The 17,106-nt window shown below is 35.3% G+C and overlaps 1 protein-coding gene across 2 annotated transcripts in view; it reads left to right on the top strand.

The window, feature by feature from the left end:
• The window catches only part of Ap1g1 (adaptor related protein complex 1 subunit gamma 1), a 79,313-nt gene that overhangs the window by 20,928 nt on the left and 41,279 nt on the right, over positions 1-17,106 (top strand). For both annotated transcript variants that reach the window (XM_047528158.1, XM_047528159.1), the window contains exons 2-3: positions 5,397-5,600; positions 16,043-16,167. In XM_047528158.1, the coding sequence (XP_047384114.1) occupies positions 5,400-5,600; positions 16,043-16,167 (326 nt within the window). In that variant the 5' untranslated portion in view covers positions 5,397-5,399. The remainder of the gene's footprint in view (positions 1-5,396; positions 5,601-16,042; positions 16,168-17,106) is intronic.

Raw genomic sequence — 17,106 nt, 5'->3', positions numbered from 1 at the left:
TTTAGAGTTAATTATTTGTTTAAGGTTTAGGGTGAGGTTCTTTTTATTGCAAGTAAATGTTCAGTTGTGATGTGCATTCAGATGTTCATAATATTACCTAATTAGTGTTTACATTGGTAGCGATATCCTTTTTTTTTTTTTTTTTTTTTTGGGCAGTGCTGGGGCTCGAACCCAGGGCCTTATGCTTGCAAGGCAAGCACTCTACCAACTGAGCTATATGCTCAGTCCATCTCTTTATTTCTGAGAGTGAGTGTTAAGGTTTAGATGTGAGTGTTCCCTCAAAAGCTCACGTTTGAGACCATGCAAGGTTCAGAGAAGAAATGATTGGGATTAACAAAATCAGTGAATTAATCCTCTGACAGAATTTAACAGAGGTAATCAAAGAGGGAGTAGTTGGAGGCGGTGGGAATTGGGGCGTGGCTTTGGGGTATATATTTGTCTCCTGCACATGGAGGCCTTTCTCTCTGCTTCCTGATCAACATGTGAACAGTTTCCCTCTGCCACACTCTTCTGCAGTGATGTTCTGCCTCACCTCGAGCCCTGAGGAATGGAGAGTAAGACCTTTGAAATCATGAGCCCTCAAATAAACTTTTCTTCCTCTACAGTTGTTCTGACAAAAGCACCTTGGGATTTGTGTTTCTCGTTTTTTACAGTCTTGTCTGGCCAAGGTTTGTCAGTATTGTTGAATTTTCTTTCTTTTTTTTTTTTTTTTTTTGGTACTAGGGATTGAAGCCAGGGATGCTAAGCCACACCCCCAGTCCTTTTTATTTTTCATTTTGAGGTAAGGTTTCACTAAGTTGCTTAGGGTCTTGCTCCATTACTGAGACTGGCCTTGAACTTGGGATCCCTGACTCAGCCTCCTGAGTTGCTGGGATTATGGACATGCACCATCACTCCTGCCTTGTCAGGTGCATTTTAACATTTCAGTTATGTTTTTTGGTGAATTCACTCTTTTATCACATAATAGGAAAATAGAGAAAGAAAGAGAGAGAAGGAAAGGAAAAGAAAGTGATGTACTTTATACATTTGAATTACAACTCCATTGGTCAGAGAGTTTCTCTCCCCCAGTTCTTTTAGGTGCCTGCCTGGCTGTCACTGCCTTTGCTTTCTGTTGTATCCACCACTGTTGTAATTAATATTGAGTAGGAATGGCTGTGGAGGAAAGAGGAAAGGAAAAAACAAAAAGCCCAAAGAGAATTTACTCCATTGTCCTTGGTCTTCCTTTTCCTGTTCCTTGGGCCAACAAGAGTGGGTTTTTCCTAGAGCTCCTTCTCTCTATACAATGAGCATGGGTTTGGGGCTGCTTTTGGATCCAGGCTGGTCAAAATTGGAGAAAAAATGATGATCTCTTGCCAATTCAGTTAAGTGGGACTTAAAATTGTACTTTCTTCCCTTCGATTGCTGTCATTTATTTACCTTTCAGAGTTCTCAAGTAGTTACGGCATGCGTTTTTTCAGGATTTAGAGTTGCATTTAGAGGGGAAGACACTAATTCCACCTTCACTGGATCCAGAACTTGTTCGTTTTTTTTGGTACTGGGGATTGAACTCAGGAGCACTTGACCATTGAGCTACATCCCCAGCCCTTTTCTGTATTTTATTTAGAGACAGGGTCTCACTGAGTTGCTTAGCACCTTGCTACGTTGCTGAGGCTGGCTATGAACTCATATTCCTCCTGCCTCAGCCTCCGCAGCCTCTGGGATTATGGGCATGCACAGAACTTGTTCAGTTTTGATGGTAGAATGTGTTTTCTAATATGTGCCCAAATTTTACCGTATGTGTTAACTTTTATTTTTCATTTTTGACTTTTTTGGGGGGATCTGTAAAGATATCAAGTAGGAATTGTAACTGCTAAAGGAAAAAGATTACTGCTTTTCTCTAAATTAGGAACAGACTAGTGTTAGAGGAAGAGTGCTGATGGGAAATTAAGAGGCAAGTCAGGCCAGTAACTAACTCTGTGACCTTGTACAAGGTAGGTAACAGCATGGATCCTCAGCTTCCTCCATAAACAGCTAGTGTTATGAACTATATTCCTGTGATTCTTTGACTGATAGCTGAGAATTATTTTTATTTTTCTCTCAGGTGGCTTAAACTCCTCTTACGATTCTTTTCCTGTTGGATTATATGTTCTGGGACTAGATTTGAGCTTTTTCTAAGTCCTTTTATTATTATTATTATTATTATTATTATTATTATTTTTTTTTTGGTAGAATCATTGGAGTCTTTGTAAAGAAATAGAGAAATGTTATTTTCTAGCAGAGAGAACTTTTTTTTTTTTTTGAATGGTGGTGCTGGAGATTGAAGCCAGGTGTCTTGCTCATGTTAGGCAAGAGCTCTGCTAATGAGCATCACCACCATCTCTTATTTTTTAAATTTGAAACAGGGTTTTGCTAAGTTGCCCAGACTGTCATCAAATTTGCATTCGGTTACCTGTCTGTCTGCTGAGTATCTGGGATAACAAGTCATGTGTTTTAGTCAGCTTTTTTGCTGCTCTTACTAAAAGACCCAATAAGAACAATTTTAGAAGAAGTTGTTTATTTTGGAGCTTACGGTTTCAGAGGTCTCAGTCTACAGACAAGCCAACCTCATTCCTCAGTTTGTGGTGAGGCTGAACATCATGATGGAAGAGTGTGGTAGAGGAAGCAGCTCAAGACATCATATCAGGAAGCAGAGAGAGAAAGAGAACTCTGCTCAACAAGGCAAAACACATACCTCAAAGGCATGCCCCCAGTGACCCACCTCTTCCAGCTATATCCTTCCTGCCTTCAGTTACCACTAAGTTAATCTCCATCAATGAATTAATTCACTGATAGGGTTAAGGTTCTCATAACCCAGTCATTTCTCTGAGCTTTCTTGCATTGTCTCACACTTGAACTTTTGGGGGACACTTCACATTCAAGCCATGATAGCATGTGACACCATGCTTGGTTCATTTTTCCTTTTTTTGTTACTGGGGATTGAACACAGGTGTACTTTACCACTGAGCTACATCTCCAGATCACTGTCACCTGCTTTATTATTTGTTTTGAGACAGAGTCTAATGAGGTTGCCCAAGCTGGCCTAGAACTTGGGATCCTCCTTCCTTACCCTTCTAAGACACTTGGATTATTTTTGTGCACCACAGTGCTGGCCATTTTTATTTTCTTAATCAACATTAATGAGGTATAAAATACATACAATAAAATATACCTGTTTAAATGTGAATTTTATTTTAGTGAATTTTGAGAAGTGCATATATGCATCACAGACATTTATGTCACTCCAAAAGGTTTCCTTTCATCCCTTTATATTGTCCCCATCCCTGCCCTAACTCAGGTCATCAATGATCTCTTCTCCATTAGTATAGATCTGATTTGTGTGTTTTAGAGTTTCACATAAATGCAACCATACAGTGCGTACTCTCTTGTGCTTTCTTCTTTTGCTCAGCAGTGTTTTTTTTTTTGTGTATTGGTTTATTCTGAGAAGCATTCTATTATATGAACACACCATATCCATTCACCCGTTTATAGACATTTGACTTATTTCCAGTTCTTGGAAATTATAAATGAAGCTTCTGTGAACATTCACATATGAGTTTTAGTAAGGATATAATTTTCATTACTCACATATAAATTCTTAGGTAAACACTGAGCAGATTTGCTGAATCATATGCTAAATGTATGTTTAACTTCATAAGAAACTATCAAACTGTTCCCAAAGTAGTTGAACCTTTTTTATTCCTGTGAACAACTTCATTAATACTTGGTATGTCTAGTCTTAATTGTAGTCATTCTAATGGTATGGAGAGGTATATCATTATGGTTTTAATTTGCATTTTCCTGCTAACTGATGGTACTGAACATCTTTTCAAGTGCTCATGGTCATTTGTGTATCTTTTTTGGAAAAGTGTTTATTCCAATCTTTTGTCCATTTAAAAATAAGATTGTCCTATTATTTTAATATATATATATATTTTAGTTGTAAACAGTCACAATACTTTTATTTATTTTTATGTGGTGTTGAGGATTGAGCCTAGTGCCTCACGCATGCCAGGCAAGCGTTCTACCACTGAGCCACAACCCCAGCCAAGATTGTCTTATTATTGAGTTGTATAATTTATATATTCTGAATATAAATCCTTTATCAGAAATGTATTACGATTATGTTTTTTTCTGTGGCTTGCCTTATTTTCATAATAGTGTCTTTTCAAGAGTGAAAGTTTTAAATTTTTATAAAGTCTAGTTCTTCGAGTTTTCCTTTTGTTTCCTTGTTGTGTGTGAAGTTTAATTAACCTAAGTTCATAAAGATTTTCTCTTTTTTCTGATCTCAAAGTTTGTGTGTGTGTGTGTGTGTGTGTGTGTGGTGCTGGGGATTGAATCCAGGGCCTTGTGCATGTGAGGCAAACTCTACCAACTGACCTGTAACCCCAGCCCCTCAAAGATTTTTAGTTTTAACTTTGACATTTAGGTGTCATCCATTTTGAGTTAATTTTTGTGTATTATGTGAGGGTAGGATTGAGGTTTTTTACCCCAAATAGATATATATTACTATTTGTTAAAAGACTACTCTTTCTCATATTGAATAACTTTGACTGCTTTATTGAAAATCAGTTGAGCATAATTGTGTGGGTCTATTCTTAAACTTTCCATTTTGCTGCATTATTCTTTGTCTGTCCTTATGTTTAGTTCTACACTATCTCGGTTATTGTAGCTTTGTAGTACTTCTTGAAATTATGTAGTATGCATTCTCCATGTTTACTTCCCTTCCCCATAATTATTTGACTGTTGTGGGTCTATTATTTTAAAACTATTCATGACACTAATAGTCATGTCCTCTAAGGTTGGTGTATTATTTTTTCCTCATCTTGTTTTCATACTATATTCAGTGTCCTGAGATGATTACTGTTGGACAACTGATTACTGTTTAATCTGACAACTGGGTTCTCTCTCCTAATTTCTCTCTTTTTTTTTTATTTTTTGAGTTGAACTATCACTGATTATATTCATCTAATACATTGTTGAGCTATGTTGAATTTAACAGCAGTTGATTAGAAAATTTCTCTTTTTCTAAGGTTAGGCATAGGTCATTTCTTATTGCTTTAAGGATTGAATAAAGATTTGTGTTGACTTAGTCTTTGAGATATTTAAATACTAGTGATGGACTTTACATGTTGATATTTCTGTGTCTTATTTTGCTTAATTTAACATTTTAATATTTTTTGTTTGTAGCCTTTCCAGAAATTCACTTAGTTAATATCTTCTCTGAAGTTTAGCAAACTTCGCTTCATTTAGCTAAATTAGATTGAGCAAATGTTGAAAATTCATTGAATTTCATTGAAAATCATTTAGAATTTTATATGAGAAGTTGTGTTGTCAGCAAAAAGTGTGAACATCTCTGTTTAATGTCTTTCCAAATCCAGAGGATGCCAGCCCCCATCAGATTGCGGGAGCTGATCCGGACCATCCGGACAGCCCGAACCCAAGCTGAAGAACGAGAAATGATCCAGAAAGAATGTGCTGCAATCCGGTCATCATTTAGAGAAGAAGACAATACATACCGGTGTCGAAATGTGGCAAAATTACTATATATGCACATGCTGGGCTACCCTGCTCACTTTGGACAGGTAGGATGGGCTGGACCATATCTAGCAAGGATACACTTCTTTGAATGACACTATAGCTCAGGGAGTGTCAATCTTTTCCTGGCAGTGAGATACTTTTGGTAGCCTTATAGTTTGTACTAAAATCATTTTGGCACCAAGGGTAAGATCGAAAGAGCTGAGAATTGAGGACTGTATCAAGGCTTTCCAGTCTTGATATAGTCATCAATTATCCTTTCCAGTGGAAATTGCTCTTTATGTGAATCAGAGTCTTTTGCTAACTTACTTAAAAATTGACCAGGATTAACCAGTGATTTGTGATTGCTCTGCCAGAGAACCTGGACTATGAGGAGAATTTAAGAAACATTTGTTAATTGTTTTCTTATTTTCTTTGTGCTTGATATTATATGGAAACTCAGGACAGATGTTTTTACATTAAAAAAATTAAGTAATTGCATAGTAGTATCTATTTTGTTCTAATTACCTCATGCCTGGATTGCTACAACTTCTGTGTGGTTCTGCCTGCTGATTCTCCCACATACAAATACATGTTTTTTATTGTATCTGTTCTGGGCTTTGAAGGTGACAGTCTCAGTGATAACAGTTTTCTTCTCTTCATGTTTATATTGTGATAAACATGTCAGATAATGGAATAGTGAGTTTTTTTTATGTCTTATTAGTGCTGCTAAATTTTATTTAAGGATTTATGCTATACAGTCTCGTTAGGTAATACTGAAAAATTAAAAGAATGTATGCACTGAGAAGGAGTATAATAACTACTTCTTTTTCCTTTTTCAAGGATAATTTGTATTTAATTTATCAGGAAGATGGTCATCAACTTATCTTCCATTTAGTTCAATAGTTTTAATTGGAGAAGATCTCCCGCCCTCATGTTAAAACGAGAAAGTACTGGGATTGAATCTTATTAGACTGGCTTTGGTTAGTGTTATGTTCATCTTAGGGGTTGGTCAGCCTCTTTAGAAATTAATGATTGAGGAGCTGGAGTTGTAGCTCAGCAGTGGAGCACTTGTCTTACATGTGTGAGGCACTGGGTTCAATCCTCAGTGCCACATAAAAAATAAATAAAATAAAGGTATCGTGTCCATGGATAACTTAAAATACTTAAAAAAAAGGAAGAAAAAGAAATGAGAGGCTGGGGTTGTAGCTCAGTGGCAGAGTGCTTGCCTAGCACGTGTGAGGCACTGGGTTCCATCCTCAGCACCACATAAAAATAAATAAACAAAATAAAGGTATTGTGTCCATCTACAACTAAGAAAAATAATGATGATGTGTGGGAGAGCATTAGTTCCTGAAAGAAAAAGTATGTTGTTAATATAAGAAGAAAGGAGGACTGGATCAGAGGAAAGGAAGCAGACAAAAAGAACAGCTGTCTCCTATAAATAATATTCACTTACATATTTGATTTTGGACAGAGTGTTCTTTCATACCTATCTTGAATTTTTTTTTTTTTTTTTTTGCGGTACTGGGGATTGAACCTAGGTCATGAAGTTTTTAAAAATGTAATTAATACCCTCTTTGATATAGATTTCATATTTCATTCTTAGTAGTGAAATTAAAGTTTGAGGCTTTAATGCTGCAAGTTACAAGCTTTTACCACATCAGAATTTGACCCAGGTGGTTATCCATATTGTGCATGACATTATATTACAAAACAAATGGTTGCCTATATGTTCTTTTTTTTTATTTTTATCTTTTTGTAGAAACATTTGGTTAGATTTATAGAAATCTGATATATTAGGAATTGGACTATAAAAATCAAAGACAGTCTAGTAGGGGAATACTTCTTATTCTACTCAGAAACAACCATAGATGAAATAGTACATTTATATTTTCTCTATGGAGTTAAAACTCTTGAATTTTAAATCATAGTGTAGGTTTAAGACTTTGGGGGAGATTTCATTTTGTAAAAAATTATATTTTTAAGATTTGTTTCTATAACATGATGAAATAAAATGTGCTTTCTAGGTCTATATAGGTGGCATTTTGGGGTATTTTGGAACTTTGATAAAATACTTAATTTTTAGTTGGAAAGTGAATTTTCAAGGATGCTGAGCTAAAATTTTGGTACAAAAATAAAGATTTTTCTGGGTAGGGATAGGAATCATGTTAGGTCTCTTAGTCTGTTTCCTGTTTGAATAAGTTATTGCCCTATTCATATGAGTAATTTGTTATCCAACCCATCAAGAATCTCTTTTTTTTTTTGGGTGCTGGGGAGCGAACCCAGGGCCTTGTGCTTGCACAGCAAGCACTCTACCGACTGAGCTATCTCCCCAGCCCCAAGAATTTCTTTTAGGGATGGGGATATAGCTCAGTTGGTAGAGTGCTTACCTGACAAGCTCGAGGCCCTGGGTTCAGTCCCCAGCACTGCATAGAATTTATTTTATAATATGCCCATAAAACGGTTTGTATCTAGATTCTCTTGCCTGCATGTATGAATAACAATGCCATTTTTGTTTAATTCTGTATTTCAGCCACCCTTTAATTGCACTTTATGTGTTAGATGGGCTATTCTTTATGGTAGCAAGTAGATGTATGTTGCCATTGATCTCTTGAAGTGTGGCTAGTTCAACTGAAGTGAATATTGAAAGAAAATAAATTTTGAGTACTTGATTCAGTTTTGGAAAACTTTTAACTATGTTTTAAACAACTTGGACATGTGATTATACTTAATTGTAAGTTTTATGAAATCTAAATACAGTTCAAGTATTTTTGATGAAAATATGTACAAATTGAGATGTGCTGTAAGTGTACAAATACATGCTGTATTTAGAAGCCTTAGTATAAAAAAGTGTAAATCTAATTTTGTGGTGATTATATACTGAAGTGATATTTTAGATCTGTTGGTTAAATAAAATACATTATTAAAACTAATTTCACCTGTTTCTTTTTACTTTTTACTGCAGTATCTAGTATGATGCTGTCAATAGGAATAAAATATGAAGCATGTATAAATTTTAAAATTTCTAGTCACTATATTTAAGAAATCTCATTTAAGTTTTATAATAAAACCCACAGGGTAGGTAACATTCTCATAAATGAAGAAGTTGAAATTCAGAGAGTTTAGCTAGTAAATATTAGTGAGGGGATTAGAACTAACCTTGCATGACATTAAAATGCACTCTTTGGGTTTAGTTCAGATCTAGAAATAGCTATTTCTGTTATTATTTATTTTAGCCCTGCCCTGCTGTACAGAAGATTTGAGATAGTGTAAAGTATTAGTGTCTATTTGAAAAAGAAAAAGAATAGTAGAAGATTAGGAGATGGGAGTAGAAAGAATTCAAATCATAAGGCCAGTATATTTTCTGGAGCCTAGACAAGAAAAGAGACATTCAGTTATGTGGTTGTTATTATCAGAATTGAAGAGTAAGACTGTTGGAATCAGACTGCATGGATATGAATTCTGATTCTTATTTTACTGTCTGTATGACTTTGAGCAAGATCTTTTAACTTTTCTGTGTCACAGTTTCCTCATCTGTGAAATGGAGACAGTCCTTATGCCTACTTTATAGGGTTGTTTTGAAGTTTAAGAGTTAGTCAGTGTTTGACAGTTAGGTGTTGTACATAAAAAAACCTTTAAATGTTAGCCATTTTATTTTATTTTTTTTCAAGGACAGCAAATGAAGCTTTTCAAAGCACTGAAATATAAAAGATTTTCTTACAAAGGACTTTTAGGAATCTCTTTGTAATATCAGAGGCAGTATCCTTATAGGGCTTGGTGGTGTATACCTGTAATCCCAGCTGCTCTGAAGGCTGAGGCAGGAGGACTGTGGTTTGAGGCCAGCCTGGGCAATTTGGTGAGGCCCTATCTCAAAATAAAAAATAAAAATTATAAAAAAGGGCTGTTCATTTAGTTCAGTAGTAGAGTGCTTGTCTAGCACGCACAAAGTGCTGAGTTCAGTCCCCATTATTGGCTGGGAGTTGAGGAAGAAGGAGATAGTATCCTCAACATTGTTATAACAAAGACAATAATAGATTTCTAATAGGATGTGTAACCTTTGATGTGTTTGGTCCAGACACAATCCAGAAATAAAGCTGAACTAGGTAGATTGTAGGAGTAGAAAACGGGTGACTCAGGGGCTGAATTGTTCCGCACTATGTTTTGTTTGTCTCGCATAGTCTTTAAAATTGTTTTGAATTTGCTGATATATAAAAATTCAAGGAAATTCTCATAGAAATGTGGATTTGTAGTATCTCTTAGAAAAATGGGAAGATTGTCAATACTGGATCTGCATTTCCACATGGCAGTAGTAGGCCGCTTCCAGGTTGTGCAGCACTTTTTTCTTACCAGTTCCAACCTGGCCTGCTGTTCCCTATTTCCAGTGTGTAAGAGTCATCCCTTCCATCAGTGTAATATAGCACTCCACTTCTTTAGGTTCTCTGAAACTTTATACAATGTTCTCCATAAAGTTCTTTGTTTAAAAAATTTTTTAGTTGTCAATGAACCTTTATTTTATTTATTTCTTTATATCCGGTGCTGAGGATCGAACCCAGGGCCTTACACATGCCAGACAAGTGCTCAACCATTGAGTCACAACCCCAGCCCCTCTATAAAGTCTTATATATCTGTGGAGAAATTTATTCATATGTTCTCCAGAGTACTTGTTTCTATTGCTGAGTATTCCTAAAATTTTTAGTGATTATGTTGTAGATATGTAACAATACAACTTTTTTTTATATATCTAGAACTTGGTTCTTAGAATCTATAGATTTTATTTTTTCTATTTTTTTAGTACTATTATTCGTAAGCAATGGCATTTCTCTTTCTTCCTTGTCTATCCTTATGCATTTTATTTTATTTTATTTATTTACTTATTTATTTTGGCGGTGCTGGGGATCGAACCCAGGGCCTCATGCTTGCAAGGCAAGTACTCTACCGACTGAGCTATCTCCCCAGCCCCCTTATGCATTTTCTTAATTCCTTACTACACTGTACAGATAGTATAGTATTGAAAAGAAGCACTGATAGTAGTCATCCTTGTTTTGTTAAAACCTTAAACAAATGCTCTACATATTATAGTTAAATCACACAAAGGAAATTGATGTTGAATTTTATTAAATGCTTTTTTATTATTTGTTGAAATAATCGTGGGTTTTCTCCTTAAAACCTGTTACTGTAGTGAATTACATTAATAGATACTAATTGTGTAGTCTTCTTTGTATGTGTGAAATAATTTTTTTTTTTTTTTTTTGCAGGGCTGGGGATTGAACCCAGGGCCCTGTGCTTGCAAGGCAAGCACTTTACCAACTGAGCTATCTCCCCAGCCCCGAAATAATTCTTACTTGGCCATGATGGTTTCTTTTCTTTTAGATTGCTATATTTACCTTACTAATATTTTATGTGTTATCTTACAGTAGTTAAGCCCATTCTGTCCCTTAGAAAGACCTAGAAATGATGACCAGGCTGGGGGCGGTGGTGTACACTTATAATCCCTGCAAATCAGGAGGCTGAGGCAGGGGGATTACTAGTTCAGTGTTAGCCTAAGCAACTTGGCGATGCCCTAAGCAACTTGGTGAGACCCTGTCTCTAAATAAAATATAAAAAAGGGCTGGAGATGTGACTCAGTGGCTAAGTGCCTCTGGATTCAATTCTTGTTTACCGCCCCCCCCCCCCAAAAAAAAGGAAAAAGAATCAATGACCAAATCAGTAGTAATGAGGCACTCTTAAGCCTAAATTGTGTTCTCTAAATACTGTATCACTTTAAAAGGGTCAGGGCCCATTAGAACAATGTCAGATCCCAAAACCAGGGTAGGGAATATATAAAATAAGCGTGAACCATTTGAGATGCCAGAAAGCAAGAAAGATTACAAAGGTAGTGCCAAAATGCCAGAAAGTTTCAGTAGTTACCAGAAGATGCTGTCATGACCCAAAATGAGATAATTTGACCATTACTAAGAATAATAATGTGATTAAAACGTACCGAGCAGGTTTGTTTTTTTGTGGTACTAGGAATTGGACCCAGGGTGCTTTGCCACTGAGCTATATCCCTAGCACTTTGTATTTTTTATTTTGAGACCCAGAGTCTCATTAAGTTGCCCCGGTTGGTCTCAAACTTGTGCTCTTCCTGCCTCAGCCTCCCCATAGCTGGGATTAGAGGTGTGTGCCTCCATGTTTGTCCTTTCTTTCTTTCTTTTTTTAAAAATAGTGCCTGGGCATCAAATCCAGGGCTTCTTGCATGCTGAGCACATGCTCTACCATTGAGCTACATCTCCAACCCTAAGCAAGTTTATATCCATGAGATCATAATAATATTTAAACAAAAATTTAAAAACTTAATTGATTAGCTTTGAAAGGTATGGTGGAACTCATTATTTTGAAAACTAATCAACAGAAAGAAAGAAACATTTATCTTTCCTTACCATATGTTTCTTTTGAAGGAAGTATTGGTAACTCAGTGGTATAGAGGAGTTGCTTCTTAGAGCAGTAACTTGCCTAATAAAGAAAGCAGTGAAAGAATTGGAATATTATCATTTTGCAACACTAGTCATCATTGGTGCTGCTAACGTCTGAGAGAGCAATTGTATGGCTCCTAATGAAAGTTTATGCCACCTGTAAAGAGGTGTATATTTACAAAATCAAATAAAAGACTGAAAAACCTGCATCCAGTCAAGCCTCCTTAGGTTTTTAACTGGAAGAAATTCTTGTCCGGTATGCAGAGACATGTATAAGAGTGTTTCTTGCAGCATTGTTTGTTTCTTTTCTTTCTTTCTTTCTTTTCTTCTTCTTCTTCTTCTTTTTTTTTTTTTTTTTTTTTTTTGGTACCAGGGATTGAACTCAGGGGCACTTAACCACTGAACCACTTCCCCAACCCTTTTTTGTATTTTATTTAGAGTCAGGGTCTCACTGAGTTGCTTAGGATCTTGCTAAATTGCTGAGTCTGGCTTTGAACTGCTAATCCTCCTGTCACAGCCTCCCAAACCTCTGGGATTACAGACATGTGCCCCCACACCTAGCTAACATTGTTTATTAATAGTAAAAAATTGGAAGCCATCTATTTGTCCTAAAAAGAAATAGTTTATATTCACAAGTGGGATACTTGCTCTCTATGTCAAGGAATATAACTGAACTAGAACTTCTTGTATTGATGTGAATAATAAAAAAGTCAAGTGAAAAGAGCAGGAATAAACTAATGATAAGTTATGTGCAGTTTAAAACATCCCAAACCGATTGTCTCCACGTGTATAGTAAGAACATAAGGCATTAGGCAGTCATGAACAGCAGTTGGGGGATTTGGTTACTTCTGGGATAGAAAAGAAATGGGGATTGAGGCACAGTCTGCGAGGGACTTCAATTGAATTTGTAATACTAAAATTTTTTAAGTAAATTGGGTAAAATTTTAAGATTTAATAAGATGATAGGTGGGTCAGTGGGTGTTATGTGATTCTTGTGTAGAATAGTTCATAAATTTTCTTAAAAGAAAAAAAAATGTTATCCCGTGGGAGTGTTAGGTTTGGGGATTTTTTTTTTTTTTTTTTTTTCTTGCCAGAAGAATAAAACAGCAGGCTCTAGTCCACATAGATCTTATGTTGCAAGTCTGTACAGTGGTAAAGCAGTTACAACAAGCTTGTTTTTTTGAAAGTGTGTGTCTGTATAAACTAGAAAGTTATTTCTGAATATTAAAAATAAAGTATAAGTAAGTTTTAAAAAGAACTGACCAGTCACTTGTAGATCGTTCACATCATAAAGCTCCATTGTTAAATTTAAAAGCAAATTCAGATGTGCATTTGACCTTGTGTGAAACTTCTAATAGTTAACAGAATGGGTTTAACTCTCCCCACCCTCAACAGAATTAAACATTGATAAAAGGCAACATTTGTACTTTGGGAAAAATTTAACAAGGGTAGAAACCCTTAAAGTTCTCTTTCTAAAAATTGGTTTGAGATTTTTAAAAAATTAGAACATGGAAAGTTATCTAGAAAATAATTCTGAAAATTAAATTGGCAGTCTTTATCTTAAATCTACTCCATTAGAATTTCCTGGGAGTGATATATTTTTCAAACCTCTTTCAGGTGATTTTGACCAGTCTGCTTTGGGAGCCACTTCTAAGGCCCTCTATTTATTCCGAAAGGGGTTGATAGCTTCAGTCTCTTAGGCTTATTGCTAGTTGCTGACTGGCTTGCTTCTACTGAATAGCATTTTAAAGACACTTCAAGGACTGGGGAGATAACTCAGCTGGTAAAGGCCCTGAGTTCGATCCCCAGTACCAAAAAAAAAAAAAAAAAGACACTTCAAGACTTAGCTGCAAAAAATTAGTGACTTTTTTTCTTTGAAGGAAAGGCAGGGTGTGGAGGCAAAACTATTAATGTCTGTCCTTCTTTTGTGGCTCAGTTACTTTAGTGATGCAGAAACCTAGTGCCAGGCTTTAAACAGCTTAAAGTTTCTAGGTAGAACCAGGATGAGAGAGGTCCTGCTCCTAACTTAGATTGATTTCTTTCTACTCCATGATGTGTTATGTAAAGAGGTAGGAGCTTTTCTCTGATATTTTCTTTCTTTTCCTGACCTGAATTGGGTGTTCTTCCTAGTTGTTTTCATAGCTTGTGTATAACTGTGTAATAATATGTGTATTTTATTTCTTATCTGTAGCCTTTAAACTGTGTCAGTGAGACTGTTTAACATGTTGGTTGGTACATGGAATTTACCGAATTAAAGCAAAATGCCTATACAGAGGTCAAACTAGTGGTAACCTTAGCACCTCAAAACAGCCTCACAATTGGAAGAAAATGTAAAAAATATCCGAGTAGGAAAGAGATCACCAACAGTTCTTTTGGGTGGAAGGTAGGGAAGAGGTGAGAAGGTTGCTATGGAAAAGCAAGTATATTAAGGTAGAAGTTAAGAGTGGTGTTGACAAAGGAGAAATTGATTAAAGAAGAATGTAAGTTAACTGCCAGCAGCCATTGTGGGGAACTGCTTAGATATTAGGAACAAACCTACTTTTCAATAAACTCCTATAGGGTCCACAAAAATGATAGAATACACAATTATTGTTTCTTATGAATGTAAGTTATCCAGAAAGGCTGATATTTCCCCATTTACTGGAGTGGTATTTTTATAAGATTCTAGTGTTCAATTTTAAAAGTCTTTTCTATAAACTAATAAGACTCAAATGCTTTTTTTTTTTTGGTTATTTTTTGGAAATTTATGATGTTCAGTTTTAGAGTTGAAAACAATTTCCCTAAGTTATTGTTTCTAATTATATTACTTAATCCTGCAGTTTGTATTTTGACTTTTTCTTTGGAATAGATAATGAAGTTAATTGATTCAAAATTTAAGATACAAAAGGATTTATGATGACTATTCTTTCTATTCTTTTCATTCCATCACTTAGTTTCTTTATGAGCAACTGGTGCTATCAGTTTTGTGATACCTTCCAGAGATAATATGTACATTTACAATTCTGTTATTCTCCCTTGGAGACTTTGATGTACTCATGATAGTATAGTCAGTCAACTAACTGTTGGTGTTTTTGTAAATGCAGATACATTGAAGAGCAGTTTTTAAATAGCTCAAAACAGTTCTATTTGTGGAACTGTTTTACTTCCCTCAATTTCACTTTTGAACTTATTAGATAAATTTGTAATGGAAAGTAGTCTCACATGATCTTAGCTTCCTGTGTACACAAGCCTCCATTGGAGCCTCTTTCCTTAGAATGCATGGTTCTAAAGGGGAGCATAGTTTTTAAAACTCGGCTTGGAGAGTCTGACTTGCCTACGCCCTTGGAAAACCACTGTTCCAGAGGGACTGTTTTGGCCTTTCCCGTTTTGTCAAGATGGAATGATAAAGTATATCAAAGTGATTGTGACTTTCAAGAAAGTCCAAGTTTAACTACAAGGAGTCTTAAGCACTGTGGAGTTATTTCTGACTATGTAAAGAGGAAATGTAGAACATTTTAGGTTAATGTCACAACTGAGTTTTCCTTGATTTTTTTTCTTTTCTATATTTGATTACCAAACCCTTACCTCTTTCATAATACTTTGGTTAAACTCCAGATGAGGCATTTCCCACATTATATTAAATTTCATTATTGTGTTTCTTGAATTAATTGCACATTCTTGATGTTTTGGATACTGTTGGGCACTTTGATGTATTTCCAGGTATTGAGTGTTTTGATTCTCAAAATAGACCAAACCTTAAATATGTGAATTAGGTATTCATTTAATATAAACTAGGGATCAGATTAGAAATTTATTAATATAATACTTGACTAGCTTGTATGACTATGTAGAACTAAGTTAAAACACACAGATTATTTATATGCTAGATGCTGTGAGACCTTGACAATATAATGTGTTCCAGAACTTATTAAGGTATCCAAAGGTTTTAAGTCTTAGCCTTTTTTATTAGGCAACTTGATGATATAAGTTTATACTTCTGTGTCATCTGTGGCTGTGGTTTAAAAGCATTGCAGATGGCACGTTCTTAATTTCATTTTCTTTTTATTTTTTTGCAGTTGGAGTGCCTAAAGCTTATTGCTTCTCAGAAATTTACAGACAAACGCATTGGCTATTTAGGAGCAATGCTGCTACTAGATGAAAGACAAGATGTCCATCTTCTTATGACCAACTGTATCAAAAAGTAAGTCTTACCTTCCCTCCATCTTACAATTGTTTTGCCTTTAATTTTTTTAAGTATTTTTTTTTTTAGTTGTAGGCGGACACCTTTATTTTTATTTATTTTTATGTGGTGCTGAGGATCGAACCCATTGCCTCACATATGCTAGGCGAGTGTTCTACTCCTGAGCCATAACCCCAGCCTCTACTTTGCCTTTTTTAGGGATTTCTTACAATAAAACATCAAGAGCTTCTATTTACTTATTTTGTATTTAGTTTCCAAAATTTTTTTGAATTGCTCTTGGTTCAGTAGCTTATAATATCTAAAGAGGCTAGTATAGTAAGCAAAAGCAAGTGAAGGTATTGTGCATCTTAAAAGGTGCACAAGAATATGTTGCAATGAAAAAAACATTTGGGCTTTTATAGAAAAAGAAAAAACATTGTTGATATTTGGTCATTCTACTTCTTAGACTTACATGAATAATGAAATTTTATATTTATTAGAAATTACTAGTATATATTCTGAGTAAATACCTTTTAAAGGTAAAAAGAGACCTTGCTTGCCAGTGGTCTAATCCATCTGAGATCTGTTGCATGGGATTGTATTTATCCCTGTGAGTTTTTAATGTGTAGGCCCCCCCCTTTTTTTCTGTACCAGGAATTGAACCCAGGGTACTTAACCACTGAGTCACATCCCCAGCCCATTTTATGTAGCATATCTGTAAACTTAACTTTGGGAAGAATTCCGTTTTTTTGTCTATGTAATATTTATTAATAATGAAAATACTAAATTGATTCATTTATTTAACTAAATTGCATGTGTGTTATTGCAAGCAGTGGAATAGTGAGAGAAGAAAATAGATGGAAGTTCTTGGTGTCATGGAGGGTACATTCTAGATGTTCAGCATGATTCCTTTATACATTTACTTTAGTTAGCCCTCTAAGAGAGCTTCTTCAATTTTTG

The sequence above is a fragment of the Sciurus carolinensis genome, chromosome 16 (assembly GCF_902686445.1).
Source record: "Sciurus carolinensis chromosome 16, mSciCar1.2, whole genome shotgun sequence".
NCBI lineage: Eukaryota > Metazoa > Chordata > Mammalia > Rodentia > Sciuridae > Sciurus > Sciurus carolinensis.
The sequence above is the reverse complement of the archived record's forward strand: the minus strand, read 5'-3'. Positions and strand labels throughout refer to the sequence as shown.